General features: G+C 43.1%; 2 protein-coding genes across 2 annotated transcripts in view; one reads left to right on the plus strand and one right to left on the minus strand.

Annotated features, from left to right (window-relative positions):
- LOC134743752 (uncharacterized) overlaps positions 1-14,157 on the minus strand; it is a 126,627-nt gene extending 112,470 nt beyond the window's left edge. The window contains exon 1 of the mRNA XM_063677396.1: positions 14,070-14,157. The gene's annotated coding sequence lies outside the window, so the exon portion shown is untranslated. The remainder of the gene's footprint in view (positions 1-14,069) is intronic.
- Positions 14,158-17,125: 2,968 nt separating this feature from the next.
- On the plus strand, positions 17,126-20,093 carry LOC134743775 (NAD-dependent protein deacylase sirtuin-5, mitochondrial-like). The gene is made up of 4 exons (XM_063677429.1): positions 17,126-17,483; positions 17,920-18,111; positions 18,492-18,651; positions 19,873-20,093. Exons 1-4 carry the CDS (start codon positions 17,169-17,171, stop codon positions 20,076-20,078), a joined length of 873 nt encoding a protein of 290 aa, XP_063533499.1. The 5' UTR covers positions 17,126-17,168; the 3' UTR covers positions 20,079-20,093.
- The last annotated feature ends 15 nt before the right edge of the window (positions 20,094-20,108 follow it).

Here is a 20,108-nt window from a genome sequence, read left to right on the forward strand (position 1 = left end):
ACCTCACTCAACTTATATTACACGAGTTATACATATTATTTATAGTAGTTTGATTTGTTAAGATTACAATACTATGTTTACATAAACGCTGTTCAGTGTGGCTACCACCAGTTTGGCACTAACATAAACGCGTGAACGTAACTTACTTTCTATGCATCTCCCACATACTGACATATTAGTGCGAGCGAGATGTATAGAAAGTAAATTACGTACACGTTGACACTGTCAGTGACTCATGGTACCGGTACTAATACCATCTACTTGTAAGTAAGAAGTGACTGACGTACATGATTGGCGTACACTCGTACAGTGATGATCAGAATCAAAACATTAATTAATGAATATTGGTTCAATGTAAAACGAAACTAAGTACCTTCATTAATGTCCACGCTGTCCATTCAGTACGGCAGCCATTCCCAAAACCCGAAACTTAAATTCCAAAAAGCCTCGAGACCTTATTCCGGGTTTCGGTGATTTGACTTTGATAGTATTGCTGACTGTACGTTTTGCATGTATTGAAATCGAATAAATTGTATTAAAATCGTACTGAATTAAAGGTTTTTAAAGAGTCGGCAACGCGCGTGTAATATTTCTGGTGTTGCAGGCGTCCATAGGCTACGGTAACTGCTTACCATCAGGCGGGCCGTATGCTTGATTATAAGTATAAAAAGAATTGTATATTTCCAATTTCTAAACCAGTTATATTATGTATTACCCATATGTACCTGTATAAAAACTTTAACATAAACTTACTATAAACTAGCTACCTACTTTAAAATATATTTGTGGAAATTCCTGTTATACTTGCTTTTTGAATATTTCCATGTTTATAAAAAAATGTATGTTTGTACCTAAGTAGTAAATAATTAATACATACATTTTAGAACCACTGCCAACAGTTTTGCAGTTTACCATATGTATACATACATATAAACACCGGTTTCCATGTCTATATGAAATAAATTATTAAATAATATCAATTACATTTTAATTAATATGTATACCTAATTGTTAAAATCTGAATATTGCTCAAGATGTACATACGAGTAAAGGTGAAACACGGAATGGATGTTAAAAAACGGCCAAGTGCGAGTCGGACTCGCGCACCGAGATACATCATCTGTGAAAATGTCAACTGTCCAGCTATCACGGTTCATGAGATACAGCCTGGTGACAGACAGACGGACAGCGGAGTCTTAGTAATAGGGTCCCGTTTTTCCCCTTTGGGTACGGAACCCTAAAAAGGAGCCCGATTCTGATTGTAATTTCTTGTTCTGAAACGGTTATGGTCTCTGTCAGCTGTCAACAGTGACATTTATGATAGATCATGTCCATGTTTCAGGACAAGAAATTAAAATCAGAATGGATCTCTATCGATGTATAAGAATTATGTAAATACTTAAATTACTTATGATTTAATATGAAAAAAATTCAACAAACTTGAAACGAAACAAAAATAGACTTACATATTTTAATAAAACTTAGGCCTTTTCTCTTTCAAAATCTTAATTAGTCTCCTTTAAGGAAACGACAGCTGTCTAAAAGTTAGATTATCACAACGCTATCTAATTTATCTTAAAATAGACTTGGACATCATTTGTTTTAAAATTGTTACCGAATCAAAATCCTTTAAAAAGAGTAAATATACCAAGTTAATTAATCGCTTCTTCTTCTTTTTCCTCCTGCCTTAAGTCCCAGTTCTATCTGGGGTCGGGCCTCCTTGTACGGCGGCGCCAGGACGCTCTATCCTGGGTTGTCATAGGGGTAAGGTTCTGGGCTTTCATCTCCCGCGCTTAATATTGGACCACCATGTGTCGGGAGGTCTTCCTCTTCCCAGGGATTTAGTGGACAATCGCTTATTTGCTATTATTTATAACCTATCAACTCTTTCTGGCATGTGTACGAACGATGTGTTGGAAAATACGCGCAGAAAATTTGTATAATTTTGTCAAGTAAAAATGGCATTAACTCTGCCTGCCTTCACCTAAAAGCATAACCGCTACGTTCCATCAAGATAATGTAAAATAAAATAGCATTTATTTGCCTTCACATTAAATATAACGCACAGAATCCAGGTGCAGGTGGGAGCCGCCTTTTTTCAAGCCAAATCGTTTTATGTTTTGAGTTTTTAGTCCGTGATGTTTGAAAACAAAAAGTCGTATGTGACTGTAAACTTCCTATTATGATATGACTATTTGACTCAAGTGACGTCCGTGATGTTGGAAAACAAAAAGTCGTATGTGACAGTACACTTCCTATTATGATATGACTATTTACCATTCACCGTAGAATTTGAGTAGCGAATGTTCTTTGACAAAAAACTATGAACTCTTAAGTACTAGAAATAAAGTAGAATTTTACTAACGCACATATTCATTATTCTTTCTTTATGTATTTTGACAGAATGTATGTGAATTTGACAGTACACTTCCCGTCATAATAAGGTCTACTGTCCTTAAAATTTTGTAAGAAATTACAAGCAAATATCAGCCTTTGTGAATTGGGTGTGTAACAGTCACGGCAACGGTCACGCGAGTTCAATGGATTTTTCCCATATCAAAAAATGCCCAACGCGCCTAAAGAAGTTTTCACTTCTAAAAACTTCCATAACACTATAACTATAACTTAAGAACCCTTAAGAAAAGATTTTCCTTAGGAAATTACGGTTATGGAGGTAAAATTACGTCGCATTTGTTACTATTAACATTAAAATTTTAGTTCACTTTTGTGTTAATGTGTCTCAGAAAGCAACACAAAAAAAAACCGGCCAAGTGCGAGTGAAAATTTCAACTGACTGACAGACAGACGGACAGACGGACAGATGGACAGACGGACAGACGGACAGCGGAGTCTTAGTAATAGGGTCCCGTTTTTACCCTTTCGGTACGGAACCCTAAAAATCAATCTTTTATTTTTCCAGCAAATTCTACAATTTCTTTGTGGCATAATTTGTGTAGGTTCCTCTTTAATATCGTACCCGAGGGCCGCTTCAATCAGTGCTAGGCCACTTGTTCAAATCTAAAGAAATAAGGTTTATAAGTAAATATTTTAGGGTTTACATAGTGCGTAACACAATTATTTCTTTGTTCATTGTTCACAGTCAAGTTACAAAGCCCGTCGAATTGAATTTTTCTAGTCACTTCCTAGAAATAAATTAAATTTTGAGTTTAATTTAGAGGCCAAATACTATTTTACAACTTCTAACTAAAATTAAACAAAAAAAGAAAATATGAAAAAGTATAGTGAATTCAGAAGCATATTAAAAGCTAATTAGAAGTTATTTGCTATGCACATATTTCAATACATATTTCATAAACTAATATCTTGACGACCGGTCAATAGTCAATCTGTGTAAGAATGTCCTATAATATTTATTTATTTATTTAATATAAGAAGATCTTTTGTTGACATTAACTATAAAAGTATTAGATAATTTAGATATTTTTTTAGGGTTCCGTACCCAAAGGGTAAAAATGGGACCCTATTACTAAGACTTCGCTGTCCGTCTATCTGTCTGTCACCAGGCTGTATCTTATGAACCGTGATAGCTAGACAGTTATCACAGATGATGTATTTCTGTTGCCGCTATAACAACAAATACTAAAAAGTACGGAAACCCTCGGTGCGCGAGTCCGATTCGCACCTGGCCGGTTTTTTATTCATCACGGAATAATGTGTTTTGGTAAACTGCTAATTTAGTTTAGTTTTTTATTTAGCATTAGCACATCGTTACGGTCAATCTCAACATGACATGAGACACCGATGCCGATGACGTTAAGATAAGAGCATTCTTACTGTAGAAGTCGCTATACGCCTCCCTAACGCGCTGGCCACGACATTGCGCGACTAGCTTAGGCTAAGGCGACAACCATCCCCTTCGAATGCTGTCACCTTGCCGTGGTGAAGGGGCTTGCGTGCCCCAATGACCCTCAGGGCTATGCCGGATAGGGCCTCCCAAGCCGGACAGGCCTGAGGAGAGGGGCCAGACTAAGAGCAGCACACGGGGGGCGGCTCCGCGTGTCCCTCTGAAACCAGCAGAGGGCACAGTGCGAGACGCCAGGTCCCACTGGGACGGAGTCGGTGCTTGGAAACGAGCTGCCGTGGGGTGGTGCAGACCGCCTGGTGCGGCGTTGTGGCTACGGCCACCGTCGGGCAACCCGTAACCCGCACTGAGCGGACCGGGGACCTGCCTCACTGAGAGGAAGGTCACGTGGAGTTAACCACTATAAAAAATCCCCAATCCCAAGGTGTGACTGGCGTGCCGATGGGATGCGTGGCTGGGGGGAGCCCAGTCACGAACGTCAGAACAAGGGGGGGCATACCCCCTAAAAAAATAGCAAAATCATGAGTGGCCAAAATAGTAAATCACTACCCCAGGAGGTCCCAATCCTCTGTGACACCACAGAACGGGCAAGTGCCCGCGCTGTGGTGCCATGCTGCCCACCGTATTCTGGGGGGGCACACCGCTCAAGGACGAGAACCGACGACCATGGCAAACGTTTACCGGACAACGATGCATGCGGAGTAGTTTTAAGGTTGCGCGGAGGAGGGGACGAGGAAGGTGCGAAAGCGGTTGCTACGACACCCTCTCCAAACCCCCCCACCATGGAGTTCCGACCAGTCCGGGACAATCAGGGGCGTTTTATACATCATGCCGTCCCTGGCGGCGAGGACGGAGAGGAGGAGGCGCCCGTGGCACCGCAGGAGTTCGTGCGGTCACCCACGCCAATCCCTACGAGGGTGTTTTGTGGGAGAAGGGCTCGCGCCGCGCTGGAGAGGCTTTCGCCAGGAAGGGAGGAGTTCTTTTCCCCCGCAAAGGTCGACACGCGTGACCTTCCCAGTGGAAAGTTTTTCTGGTCGCCGTTGCAGACAGACACCGACACTGAGATAGCCGATTCGGATGGTTCGCTGCCTATTTCCGCCTCAAACCAATCTGGGGAAGGACGGAAGCGGCTGCTAAGCGAGGGAAAGGGATCGGAAGTATCCAGTGATGATGCTTCCGACCCCGGAGCAAGGCCTAGTTTCGGGCCTAATAAGAGAGGACGAGGCCACCCTACAACAGCACATGGCGCGGGGCTGGCCCGGGCCAAAGCCCAATTCTTAAAGCTGAATCAGGAGGCGGCGGCGGAGGCAACCCGTAAGGCGGTGAGCAGGCGCCTTACCCGCCTGCCAGAGTCTCCCCGGACACCAAGCGGAGACGAAAACGAGGACGCCAGCTCAGCCCTGGCCCTTACCCAGCAGGTGCTGGACGGCTTGGGCGTCATCAACCACGTCGCCACTAAATCAAAAAACTTAAAAGGTACGTTTGTGCGTGATCTAAAGCAAGCCATTGAAACGATCCGCAAGGCGGTCACGGAGTTAGGAGGGCGCTCGGTCTCGGACGAGACAGAGAAACTGGCCGCGGAAAATACGCGCCTAAAGGCAGACATTGCCGAACTCCGCAAGGAGATGGGTGAGCTTCGCGCCAGTCTCACGGCAATGAGGGCAGGCACAGATGGCGAGCTGCTGCCATCCAGCAGCTCCCGCAAGGATACTGCAGGTGCAGGGTCTCCGGACACGGAAGAAATGATGCGCTCAATGACGGAGAAGATAGGGCTAATGCTAGACGCGAGGTTCGGAGCGTTGGAGCTGGAGGGTAGGCTACTGCCGGCCCAACCAATACGGCCCCCGTTGGCTGCTGACCGGAGGCACCAGGCTCCTCAGAGCCAGGAGTCTGAACCCGCTCCCAAGCCTAATCCAAAGCTCCGGCGAGGTCCTCCAAATCTCACAGAGGAGCCCCAGAAAGGGAAGAAGAGGAACAAGAAGAAGGCGACCCTTGCAGCAGTCGAAGCCGCCGCGGCTCGCACTACCGCCACACCTGCTCCTAGGTCTCTGCCTTCAGCCCCTACAGCCACGGATAAAGCGTGGAACATAGCGGCTAAAGGAGGCGGGAAAAAGAAGGCGGGAAGTAGGGGACTGCAGCAAAGGGGAAAGCTCGCAGCTAAACCTCAGGGGCAAACGCCACCACGGTCGCAAAGGCAAGCGGCCCGTAAACTGCGCCCACCCCGCTCTACTGCTGTGGTTTTGTCCTTGCAGCCGAAGGCCGAAGAGAAGGGCATCACTTATAAAAGTGTAATTGCAGCCGCCAAAACAAAGGTTGATCTGTCTGAACTCGACATCCAATCTGTTCGGTTCAAAGTTGCAGCTACCGGCGCGCGACTACTGGAGGTACCGGGAACCGCCAGCGGTCCAAAAGCAGATAAACTGGCTGAAAAACTTAGCCAGCTGTTTAGCCCCGAGGAAGTCAGAGTGTCTCGGCCAACAAAATGTGTCGAACTGCGTGTATCTGGCCTGGATGACACGGTGACATCAGAAGACATCGCTGCAGCGATTGCGCAAGCCGGTGACTGTGCAATCCAGGAGGTCAAAGTGGGCGAGATAAAATCGGATCCCTGGAGTATAGGTTCGGTGTGGGTTCGCTGTCCTATCGCTGCAGCTAAAAAGGTGGCTGGAAAGGGAAGCCTATTGGTTGGATGGGTGTTGGCGCATGTTAAGCTGCTGGAAGCGCGCGCCCAAAGATGCTATCGGTGCTTACAGCCGGGTCACGTGAGAGCGAAATGTCCTTCCGACATCGACAGGTCCGAACTATGCTACCGTTGCGGCCAGACAGGGCACAAGGCGAAAGAATGCTCGGCGACGCCACACTGCAGCGTTTGTGCAACGTTGGGCAAAGAGGCGGGTCATCGAATAGGGAGCAAGAGCTGTACTGCCCCATCCAAGAGAAGGAAGACGAAGGCTGGCGATGGCTCCCGGGCCTCCTCGCAGCCAGTCCACCCGTCCACTGCTACTGTGGATGCAACTCAGGGGGCTTCAGGAATGGATACAAATTAAATATGGCCACCCAAGTACTGCAGGCGAATCTTAATCACTGCGCCAGGGCTCAGGACCTCTTATTCCAGAGTATGGCGCAGTGGTTAATAAATATAGCGGTGATAGCAGAGCCATACTCTGTTCCAACGAGAGCAGAATGGGTCGGGGACCTAGACAATACTGTGGCCCTGGTGTCACGGAGCACTGCTAGTTCCCCACCTTTTCAAGGCATCGTAAGGGGTCACGGTTTTGTGGCGGCGACATGCCAGACCATTGCAGTTGTTGGCATTTACTTCTCGCCCAACGATAGTCTGGCGAATTTCGAGCAGTTTCTCTTAGAAGTGGGTGCCATAGTTAGGCAGCTGCACCCCACACCAGTTTTGGTTGCCGGAGATTTTAATGCGAAGTCAAGGGCGTGGGGTTCTGCGACAACAAATCCTAAAGGACGGTGCTTGGAGGACTGGGCCGTTGCGTACGGGTTGGTCGTGATGAACCGGGGGACGGTGAATACGTGTGTGCGGCAACAGGGGGGCTCGATCGTTGACATTACGTTCGCTAGCGCTGCTCTGGCACGACGTGTTCATAACTGGGAATGTTTGGAGGACGTAGAGACCCTTTCGGACCATCGCTACATTAGGTTCAATATCAGCACACCCACGGCTGCAGCGACAGGCCCTAGAAGACCTCAAAGGGGAAACAGCCCTCGATGGGCACTAAAACGCCTCGACCGTGAAGTACTGGAGGAGGCGGCCCTGGTTAAGGCATGGTTACCGTCACCCGAAGGTCCTCTAGACATCGAGGGGGAAGCTCAATGGCTCGGGGATGCCATGACCGACACTTGCGATGTTGCCATGCCGCGTCTGGGACCCTATATCCCACAACGCAGGGTGTACTGGTGGTCTGCAGAATTGGCACAACTACGAAAATCGTGTATCGCAGCGCGACGCCAGTACACAAGGAGTCGCAGGCGGCAGCGGCGGGATGCCGACGAGGAGGCGCAGCTCTATGCAGCATACAGAGAGCAAGTTGTGTCTCTGCAGGCTGCTATTGGCCGAGCTAAAGACCTAGCTGAAAAGGAGATGCTGGAGAGTCTCAATAATGATCCTTGGGGGAGACCGTATAAGATGGTGAGAGACAAACTCCGGCCGTGGGCACCCCCTCTGACACAGACCCTGCAGCCTCAACTGTTACAACGAGTGGTGGACACCCTTTTCCCAGAGAGAGTAGATTACGTCCCGCCTCCAATTGCGCCATTTAATGTTGGTGCGGTAGTTTCCGGTACACCGGAGGTCACCGAAGGCGAATTGGGAGCGGCTGTCCTGCGGCTGAGGCAGAAAAACAAAGCTCCGGGTCCTGACGGTATACCTGGCCGCGCATGGGTCGTTGCACTAGGTCCTCTTGGACCGCGAGTCAGAGCACTGTTTAGTGCATGTTTAGAGCAGGGCCGGTTGCCACGAGCATGGAAGATAGGGAAACTGGTCCTTATACAAAAAATAGGACGTCCGGTTGACTCACCCTCCGCATACCGACCGATCGTTTTGCTTGACGAGGTGAGCAAGCTCTTCGAGCGGGTCATCTCACTCCGCCTTGTCAAGCACCTCGAAACTGTGGGTCCAAATCTGAGCAATAACCAGTACGGCTTCCGTCGCTGCCGATCTACCGTTGACGCGATCGCCAGAGTCAAGACCCTGGCAGAGGAGGCAGTGTCCCAAGGTGGGGTAGTCCTCGCGGTATCTCTGGACATATCAAATGCATTCAACACCCTTCCTTGGGAATGCATTAATGAGGCGCTCAGGTACCACGCTGTGCCGCCGTATTTGAGCAATATTATCAGGGCTTACTTATCAGAAAGGGCGGTCAAATACCCGATGCAAAATGAATGGGGTTTGAAACCTATGACATGCGGAGTTCCACAGGGGTCAGTCCTGGGACCACTCCTGTGGAACATTGGATATGATTGGGTGCTACGTGGCAGAAATCTTTCAGGGGTTGAACTGACGTGCTACGCCGATGACACTCTCGTTACCGCGAAGGCTAGTACGTTCAGCGAGGCGTCATTATTAGCTACGGCGGGAGTGGCTCATGTAGTGACAAGGATTCGTAGGCTGGGGCTGGAGGTTGCTCTTCATAAGTCAGAAGCCATTTGTTTTCACGGTCCTCGAAGAGCGCCTCCAGCTGGCGCTCAACTGGTGGTGGGCGGAGTTTCCATCGGTGTCGAGTCAACGATGAAATATCTGGGACTCGTTCTCGATAGCCGGTGGAACTTCAAGAAGCACTTTAAACGCCTGGTCCCGAAACTTATGGGTGCAGCTGGAGCTCTAAGCCGACTGCTACCAAATGTGGGGGGGCCAAACGTGGGCTGTCGCCGCCTATACACGATGGTGGTGCGATCAATGGCCCTATATGGAGCGCCCATATGGGGATATGCTCTAAATGCCGAAAATCAGACCCTTCTGCGGAGACCCCAAAGGGCCATAGCAATAAGGGTAATCAGAGGGTATCGCACTATCTCTTATGAGGCGGCATGCGCTCTGGCTGGGACCCCGCCCTGGGACTTAGAAGCAAGAGCTCTGGCGGACACATACTGGCGGATCGCGGAGTCGCGAGCTAGGAATCAAGAGCCTATGCTGGAGGAAGTAAAGCGTTGGAGAATGGATGCTCGCGATGCTGTTCTTCGTGAATGGGGCGAAAGGCTGGAAACTCCAAGTGCTGGCCACTGGACGGTGAACGCGATTCAGCCTGCAATAAAGGAATGGATTGGGAGACAACACGGGGTTGTGTCATTCCATCTGACACAGGTGCTCTCGGGCCATGGGTGTTTTGGCAAATACCTGTGCGAGAGGGCTATGAGGGAGCCAACGCCAGCGTGTCACCACTGCGACGGTGTAGAAGATACGGCGCAGCACACGCTGGTGGATTGCCCAAGTTGGGATGAGCCGCGTATGGATTTGGCCACAGTGATAGGAGGAGATTTGTCGTTGCCGGCCATTATAAAGGCAATGACCCAAAATAAAAGATGCTGGCAAGCTATGGCCACTTTTTGCGAGGCAGTCATGGCTGGAAAAGAAACGGCAGAGCGCGCGCGGGAGGAGGATGCGGAAGCTCACCCGTTGCGGCGCAAACGAGCTAGGCGGAGGCGGGTCGCACATGACCGCCGCCTGCCGCCATAACGGGGACCTCTGGGTGGCAGTCACGGGGACGACTGTCACCTGACAGAATCTAGGTCCTCGTGGTGAGGGGCATTCTAGGACGCCCCCCCGAATGGATGGTTGGAGTTATCCTCCAGAGAAGGGGCTAAACAGCCGTTCGCTGCGGGGTCATGGAAGAGTGCACTGGCGTTCCCATGGCCTCGCCTTACAGCACCGAGGCGACAGACAGGTGGTTTTAGTGGGTATACCGGACTTACGTGGTGAGTCCCACATAACCATCCCGGGTACATCCCCGCACCCGGGTGGTATGCGCAACGCATTTCCCCTGTATAAAAAAAAAAAAAAAAAAAAAAAAAAAAAAAAGGCGACAACCATAGGTAAGAGCGAGACACAGCGATCGGACCTTTCGGTCCCACCTATGGTTGTCGCGTTAGCCTAAGCTAATAGTCGCGCAATGACGTGGCCAGCGCGTAAGGCGTGTTAACAAAAGAAAAGAATGGAAAAATTCACACGCTGCTGGAAAGCTTCGGTAGCTCAGTTGGATGAGAGCTATTGGACCGGTTCCAAAAGGTCGCAAGATCGAGTCTTGTCTGGAGCGGTGTTTTTAATTTTTCCTTTAATTCAAAAGTTAGTAAATTAGTTTTTAAAATTTTCTTTTCCTACGCTACTTTCCTTTTCCTTCCAGGTGCGAAGGTAGCTAGAAGGCAAACAACATTGCGATATTGACACAGCTTTCACTAAAGATAAGTAAACAAAGAGTATAAACCTAGAGAATAACATTTTACGAGATAAAATTCTTCTTCTTCTTTCTCGTTTCCTCATGACCGAAGGTCGCGACCACATAGGATCAGTTTTTGTGCACCAAAGCTCTCCATTTCTAATAATAGGCGCATGTGTATGGCATGGCAGCCTTCCTTACTACGAGTATATACTTCCGAACGATCGAGCTTCTTCGATTTCAACTTTTTTGCTTTACTAAGTACGTATACTTCACAAGATAAATATTTCTGTTGAAATCTTAAACCAAATTTGAAGTAGTCTCTCTCATACAAAATATAACCGAAAAAGAAGCACATAAAATGCATTTTCTTTTAAATATAAAAAATAAAGCCAAAATAACACAATAATTCATCGACAAAAGTTTACATTATCCTTTCCAAGTTTGTATGAAACCCTTCGAAGCCAAGAGCCCAAAATGTTTACCTAATATAGCTAACTGTTGCGAACTTCGCTAAACTTGCCAAATTTCAGGGTTTCAGTATTTCTTGATACTTCAGCCGCAGGTTAACAAATGACGGTTGACCTTTTCCTAACAATAGGGAATATTACGCGAAACATTGCGTAGGTGGCGCCACTACCACAATCTGAGGGTCTATCGCGAAACAAGAATATAGAAATTTCGTTATCTAATATCTCTGTCACTCTTGCATATTAGAGCGATGAAGAGGCAGATAGCAAAATTTTGGATGCGCGTTTTCAGGTAGGTCCTCTGTAAACAAACCGCCTTGATGCCTTAATGTCATATTTTATAATCTCTGAAAACTTGTCAAAAACCTGTTAAAGGTACAATATGTATTAGTTACTCTATGGTTTACTAAAAAGGCTAGTGCTGCACTCTGGTGGCAGAACATTGCAGTAATATCCCCTATTACCCGAGCAAGTAACTATTTGGTGAAGAAAAATATTTGGAATTTCGTTATTAATCTACAAAGCTGCTACCATGTAACTATTTGAACAAACATTTTCTTCTCGTCGACTGAATTAAGACTTCATAAATAAAATTATAATACCTACCATACTTTTCTATTTAGAGTTCCCACTCAACTAATATAGAACTTTATGAAACGCTCTAGTGAACTAATATGAATTTGACCAATCACGTGTCGTAATCAAGTCACATGATTTCATTACGGTAGAAATAATTGGACTTGATTTTAGAGTTCTGAAAATTTCCAAAAGAACAATTCATTAAGAATTTTAGTGGTGGTGGTGGTGGTACTTGAATTCACAGGCATAATTATAATGAAATATACAAGGTGCCCACTAGGGAACCGAAAGATTTTTACCCCGCATTTCTGAGGCCATGTGAAGGAAAAAAATGTATATTACAGGTTTTTTTTGTATGTATTTGTACATAACATGTAAAAGCTATTTGTAAAACTGTCACTCAAAAATAATTTGTACTTTTTTTTGTAAAAAATAGTTTTTGCAGTGTTATTACTTGTCACTTTTTGGCATCTATCAACAAGGATATTTGGACTATGTCCCATAGTGGCAACCACAGACCTGTCATTTTTAGGGTTCCGTACCCAAAGGGTAAAAACGGGACCCAATTACTAAGACTCCGCTGTCCGTCTGTCTGTCACCAGGCTGTATCTCATGAACCGTGATAGCTAGACAGTTAAAATTTTCACAGATGATGTATTTCTGTTGCGGCTATAACAACAAATACTAAAAACAGAAAAAAATAAATATTTAAGTGGGGCTCCCAACTCCCATACAACAAACGTGATATTTTTGCCGTTTTTTGCGTAATGGTACGGAACCCTGCGTGCGCGAGTCCGATTCGCACTTGGCCGGTTTTTTATATTTGCTTCGGTTCAAGTAAGCGTACACATATCGATTTATTTAAACATTAGTTTAATAATTTTTATGAGGTCCAAGTATTAATTAACAGATTCAGAGCCAGCGCGTGCCACGCGCTACGAGTCTTATATAAAAAACTCGTATATAAAAAACAGCTACTACGAATAGAGACCCCGACTATCGGGTCACTGGCACTGAATGTGTTAAACTTGAATTCATTAGTTTAACATATTCATTGCTAGGGTGGGTTTCTGATCGTATGCGTTTTTCGCTACAAAGCGGAAAAAACGTGTTATTGGTAATGAACGTAGCGCGTAGCTCGCGCTGCCACTTACTAGTAAATGCGTTAAGAAAACCTACGTAGCCGCTCTAATCTACGGAAACAATGCTACGCCGTAGCAAGCGTAGACGCGTAGCGCGCTACGTAATTTCAATTAGTGCGAGTAAAAACGGACGGGCCAAACGAACGTACACACCGGAATGATATTTAAATCATGTTTTTAGTTATCGTATACATCTCACCCGCGCCAATACATGTACGGACAAGTACAAGCTAAATGCACGATAATAACTGAATGACATCACTTAAATGTCATTCTGATATCAGTGTACGGTAGAATGGGCCTGGTACGTGAGGTCAATTCGAATGAAATCAAAATGATGTAATTCTGTTATCATTCGACCGTGCGTCTCGCTCGTCGATCGTACGGATAAGTAAGAGCGAAATTCTCGCGCGAATGATACTAAATGACATCATTTAAATATCACCCAGCTGCAAAAGTGCATGAACTCTTTATGAATTAATTCCATTCAAAATGTGTCCATGCAATTTTGCAGCTCGCTACATGTTAGAATTGGTCAATGAATGATCTAAGTATTTCAAAGTGAAAAGTCTCGCCTATTCATAGATGTATATTATATATTATTGTTGTATTCTTTATATAAAAATAATTTTTATCTGTTCAAAATGAATAAGCTTAATATTTAGTATTAATATATTAAGTACAAATATAAAGTCACGTTTTAGATGAAACATGGATAAGATATATATAAGTAGGTATAATATGTATAAATAATAAAATTTTGTGAAGAAATATATTTGTTAGTAATAAAACTGATTAATAATTCAGAAATATTGAATAAGAATATATATATACCTATATATCCATGTTATAAACATATCCGACTTGTGAGTTGTCTATTTTTAGGACAACAACAATAGGTAAAAACCAAATGAATTTTTTATTACTAATTGTACTATCACCATCCCTAATGACATGACAAATAGAAACCTTCTTCAAATAATTTCATATTATAATATATTCATAATTAAAACCTTAGTAATTTTCCTTGCAACCGGCATAAATATCAAGCATAAAACAATTTACTGCTTTTTTGCCTACATCATTCAATAACTAAAATAAATTCCACCATTCCAATTCTGTAATCGTAATTAATAGAAAATTATTTAAATATCTCACTTACCGGCTAAAACGGTTTCCGCGCGATGCCAAGTTCGCCAACAACGCGCAACACGACCGCCCTCTGAGACAGAGTACCGCGTTCTGACAATCTCTGGCGTCGTCCTTTACCACGCATGTGCAACCCTTCGGCGCGGCGACCAATAAAAAAAGACATAATAACATAGAAAACATAAACTTAGTAGCAACTTACTTACTTGTGTTAAGGTGCATTTTTGAGAGTTTGGATGGTTTGCTTAAGAGGTTTTTAAACCAGGTTGAAGTGCTGACGTCAATGGCTCGTTCACAAAGCATACAGGTGTTTATTAGATATATTTTATTATAAGAGACACCGCAGCCGTAATCCTGCAGCGAAGTTGGAGTTGTGAACACACTCGTATGCTTATCTTTGACGAGTGTAGAAATATGGTTTTATCTGCTTGGTCATAATGCGGTGTGGTGTTTACATTAGATTGTATTCATTTTTCATAAGCGATCAAAAGCTTAACCTAACCTAACCTAACGGCGCGATTCGGGAAATGAATTAGATTCACTAGATATGAAATAGTAAAGATATGTGATGTTCCACGGCAAAAGGTACCTTATGGCGGCTGGCTCTTACATCGCATAGCCAACCGCCATAAGGTATTTTTACCCATGGGACATCACATATATTTACTATTTCATATCTAGTGAATCTCTAATTCATTTCCCGAATCGGGCCGTAAAGGTCTAAAGAGTTGCTGAAGCTTATTTGTGATATTTTCAACCAAAAGGTACCACATTGTTGCTTGTCAATAAGGTTGATTTTAAATTGAAACTGTATGGAAATAGCGCCTTATTGACAACCGACAATAAGTACCCTTTTGATTGAAAATGCCCCATTTAGGCATTAAGCCTTATCGGAAATCTTCTCTCGAAACGATGACCCTTTTAGCAGCGCGAGATCGACTCACTTTACAGGATAAAGCGGAGGAAGGAAAGCCTTAACAATTTCCATCTATCATAATTTGTAAATTATGTATAAAATAAGTAATTTTACAGTACATCTGGTGCTACATTACGACACCGGTCCCATACAACCATTTTCAGTCGCAGATTTTTCGAAGTAGTTACAATTTTTTTTTTATCAATCAATCAATCATTTATTTGAAAAAGTGTCGTAATAGGGTAGTTAACAATTTTTTTCATGGTATCAGTCGATCAGGTTTGTTTTGAGGATCAAATGTCTGTATGTGATCCATTGTCTTAAAGCAATAAAAAAGTCACAAATTATGGTCAGTCTGGCATCGCCACTTTACTAAGCAAACGCTCTAACACAAATGGCAACCACATCGCAACACATCGTGACGTCACTGTGTCACTTTGCTTAGAAGCCATTTCGATGTATTGAAAACAAGGAAATTGCGATTTTGTCGGTGAAATGTTGCTTTTATGTATATTGTTGCCATACAATATTATTTTAAATAAAATGTAAGGAATCGAATGGTACCGTTACTTTTTTCCTATTTGAAAGTAAAAATTTTTTTTTTCTTTTCCAATTATTGTAATACATTATGTAGTTTTGCGTCAACTGGATTTTATTGAAATTACAGCAGCGACAGCAAGTGAGTGAATGAATGAATGATTTGTGCTGCAGGCGGTTGCAAACTGGTCACAATCTTACGTTACGTACCTAACTACGTTGTACTGTAAAACGTTGTACGATACACATCCGAATTAATTTCCTATTTTTGTCACTTGTACCTATCGTTAAATATTCACCACTTATAAAAACTCTTTTATACTTCATTAAACTGATGAGAAATTTGCATTTTATCCACAAAAGTGGCAATGTAAAGTAATGTGATGCAATTTTTGATTTGTTTCCTCATGTTAGTTGGTAAAATAGTCTTTTTAGTAATGACTTTGAATGATAAATATTTAATACTTATAATACAGTTAATTTTAAATTGATTTGTTTTTTAGTTAGTATTTTACTCGCGTTGTTAAAAATGTTGTGTTTCACTCGGTAGCGAAGTAACCCTCGTGCAATAAACCCTCGCAACGCACTTTTCGAACCAATTCAATTTTGCAATATTTCGCTTGCTCAGGTCAGGTACCAATACTGCAGTACCTGAATCTAGTGATGTGCCGTTACCAGTAAATTTTCCAAGGCGAGTAAATTCCCTGTAACGTTCGTTCCCAAAAATCAGTAAATTACGGTAGGTATACTATATTTTTTTCTATTATAAACCATGTTTCTTTTTTTTTCATTAAAACATTACACATACACTATTGCTTCATATTAAATTAAATAAATTAACATATGTTTAATAATTAAAAAGTTTACCAAAATTACTGGGTTTCCCAAATTAACCGGTAAATTTTCCAACATTACCAGTAAATTTACTCCTTGCCTGCTGACACTCAAAACTAATTACATGTTAAATAATTACAGATTTTAGGAATAAATATACCTAACTAAAATGTAAAAATTTGGGTTATTTAACCAAATCAATATTCTTACTTACTTTGTTGAGTCATTATCACAGCGAACTCACAATGGTCCTAAGTTCCATGTTCCATATATTATGCTTGCGCTTAAGTCTTTTATGCCAATTTCTACCACTTTGAACATACTCCAAAGAACGAAACGACAGAAAAATTCAATCTAACTACCGAATCAGTCTGCAAAATTTCACAGTTTGTGTAATGGGGTAATTTGACAGAATCTGAGAATTTACCCTGTTAATAATACCTTGACTGTACGAATTAGTCAATGGCCTTGAAGTCTATTTGCTATAAGAGTTAGCCAATGCAAAAGCGACAAACAACGACTGCAAGCCTCGCCCGAATATGCAAGAGTGATAGAGAGGCAGATAACCAAAGTTTGACGTTTAAAATAACACTTGCACAGTCTATGCTATCAAAATCGCTGCAAACTTAGCTTGGTCTAACTTACCTAGGCTTGAATTCCAAAATTGGCGTTTTTAACCCCATTGTATGGCAAATATACTTGCATCCGTGCGTGGTCAACTGATAAAAAAAAACAATGACAGTGATTTTGATTTTTGACAGTATAATATAAGCATACACAGTGTCGGATTTGATCGACACTGCAAAACAAACACATTAACAAAATATGTGCATAAATTTGTTAACCACAGTGAAAAGGAAACTACTTACTCACGCTCATGTAATCATGGCTGCAAGGCAATTCAGCAACATGGCAAAGTTCAAGGAAACACTGAAAGCGGCCAAGAATATAGTATTCCTTTCTGGGGCTGGTATTAGTGCTGAATCTGGTATACCAACGTTTCGTGGGGCTGGTGGCATGTGGAGGAAGTACCAGTCGGCAAGTTTAGCGACGCCCGAGGCGTTTGGGACCACGCCGGCCCTGGTGTGGGAGTTCTATCATTACAGACGAGAGATGGCGGCTAAGGCTCAACCTAATGCGGTAATTACATGCTCATGATGAACCCGAAAGGTACTAACTACCTACCGCCTAGTAGGAGGCAGTCAAAACATACCATGGTCTATGTAGGTAGAGATATAGCAAGATCAGCTTATTTGATTATCTTTCTCACATTAGCATTGCCTTTACCTCTTCCACCTTGTTCAACTACTTATATGTATGTGATGTGATGAAAAGCATCCTTTTGGTTTTTATTGCCTTTAAACACTGCTTAATGACAAAAAAATAAGTTCTATTAATTATCATTCTGGTAAAATAAATTCAAGCAAATGTAAATTCATTTATTTTTATTTTTGTAATAGGCAAAGCTATTCAAACTTCGTTTTAACCCAATCCTAAGTTGCAGTAGAAGAAGTAGGCAACTCTTGGCCACTGTTTATTTGTAGGATCAACTTTAATAAAATCCTTATCATTCCAGGGCCACATAGCCATAGCCCAATATGAAGGGAAATACCCAGACAAGACAGTCACTGTAATCACACAGAATGTAGACGGACTTCACGCCCGGGCAGGAACAAAGAACTTACTAGAGCTCCACGGCAGCCTGTATAAGACCCGGTGCACCAAATGCAAGGAAGTGTTGGTTAACACTGACAGCCCTATTTGTAAGGTATTTTAAGACTATAATTAGCACTTAATTTGTTCACTCGTATTTAGTGATTTGATTCCTTAAGTTTAACTCTATGAACTCTATAAATAAATTAAGATAAGTATTTTATAAACTAATAAATATCATTAGGTACATATTAACATATATTTCTTCAAATATATGATGTTCTATGTGATTTAGATAGGTAAATCCGCACACTGAATTTTAATTAGAAAATATAAGAATACATAACTTGCCTTTAGCCCAAGGACAAATAATTATTAACTCAAATTTTGGTCAGTTCTTTCTTCATGTTTCTGGTCCTAACCCGATATTAAGTAGAATATTGTTTAACAATCTCACTATTCTCACTTATTGTTACAATACTAGTTATTTTGCAGGCTTTAGAAAACCGTGGAGCACCTGAAGTAGATCAAGTAGGCTCTGATATCCCAGTAAGAGATCTGCCGCACTGTAAAAAACCTGAGTGCAAAGGACTGCTGAGGCCCCACATTGTGTGGTTCGGGGAAAGTTTGGAATCAGCTGTGCTTGAGAAAACAGGTAAATTGATTCATAGGTTGCCAAACTAGTTGACATACAGATGTGACGTTTCCAAAATTGCGAATTTCCACTTGGAAAAACTTCAGTCTTCTCATATTTCTGTATAGGAATCGAAATTTTCCATTTCCATTATTATTATTATTTTTTATTTATAAAGTATTTGAATAATGAAATACAATGAGTTTCCAAAATTAAATTTTCCTTTGTATCCTGTGAAATTCTCCTTAAAATTTCCGAGAATTTTTGTAAGTTTTTGGAAACTTTCTGCACCTTATATAGATGTGATATCATCATCTTTCTCGCGTTATCCCGGCTTTTTGCCGCGGCTCATGGGAGCCTGGGGTCATAAAACACATTTAATTTTCCTTTTTCGTTGTATAATTTCGCCTTTATTAATTGGACCGAGGTACTGCTTGTGTGTGGTGTGACGTCTCTTATATTCATACATGACGCACGAGCATGCTCGTCAACCTTTCCGGGATGTAATGCCGTACACACTCGTTGAGACCCCGCCCAAGACGCCGATAACGAGTGTGTACTGCTCCCCACTCGCCTCGCCCTTCTCCGATTGGGTCGGTTTCTTGCCGAGACTCGACGAGTGTGTACAGCCGGCAAAACGTGGCTTAAGCAGGCTTGTCTCACTCCGCGATTTCGTCGCGTCGCTACAAGTACCTGCGGCCGCCTCAATTCTGAGGTTTTGCCATAGTAATTGCCGCACACCGCTATGGAACGGACGCCTGCACGCGCTTGCGCCGCCTTGCGCGTAGTAGTCGCGTTTTGTTAGGAAGTGAATCTTCTGTACCTAGTACCAAAGATAGATATAACTCCGTAATAGATGGATACAGTCTAAGGAAAAAACGTGCCTCGAAAATCACGAAAATTTGATTCTCGATCAGATGGCGCCACTAGTTTTGGCCTACACTCGTATAGACGGCGTTGACTGTTTCGTTTGTTATTTATAATTTTAACGCATACCAGTGAAAGAACATGGGTCAAAATCATATAAAAATAATTAATGCAAATAAAAAAATCATTTATCCATATTTAAATACATTTTATCGTATTTTTATAAATATTTATTTTTAGTTTTAAAGTGTGTCGACAGATGGCAGTGAATTTACTGGGGTTACAAAATTTACTATGACAGTAACGCTCTAGTATAAGTTACTCTATGCTAGTACTATTAGATATTCTCTGGCTTAAGTATGAAACGTGTTTCAGAAGCAGCAATGGCCTCATGCGACGTGTGCCTTGTAGTGGGGACGTCGTCGGTGGTGTACCCGGCGGCCATGTTCGCGCCGGCGGCGGCGGCGCGCGGCGCCGCGGTGGCGGAGTTCAACCTGCAGCCCACGCCCGCCACGCAAGCCTTCACCTACTACTTCCAGGGGCCGTGCGGGGAGACGCTGCCGAAGGCATTGTCAGATTAAGGACCACTTGCACCATCCCACTAACCGGAG

Source organism: Cydia strobilella, chromosome 8 (genome assembly GCF_947568885.1).
Source record: "Cydia strobilella chromosome 8, ilCydStro3.1, whole genome shotgun sequence".
Lineage (NCBI taxonomy): Eukaryota > Metazoa > Arthropoda > Insecta > Lepidoptera > Tortricidae > Cydia > Cydia strobilella.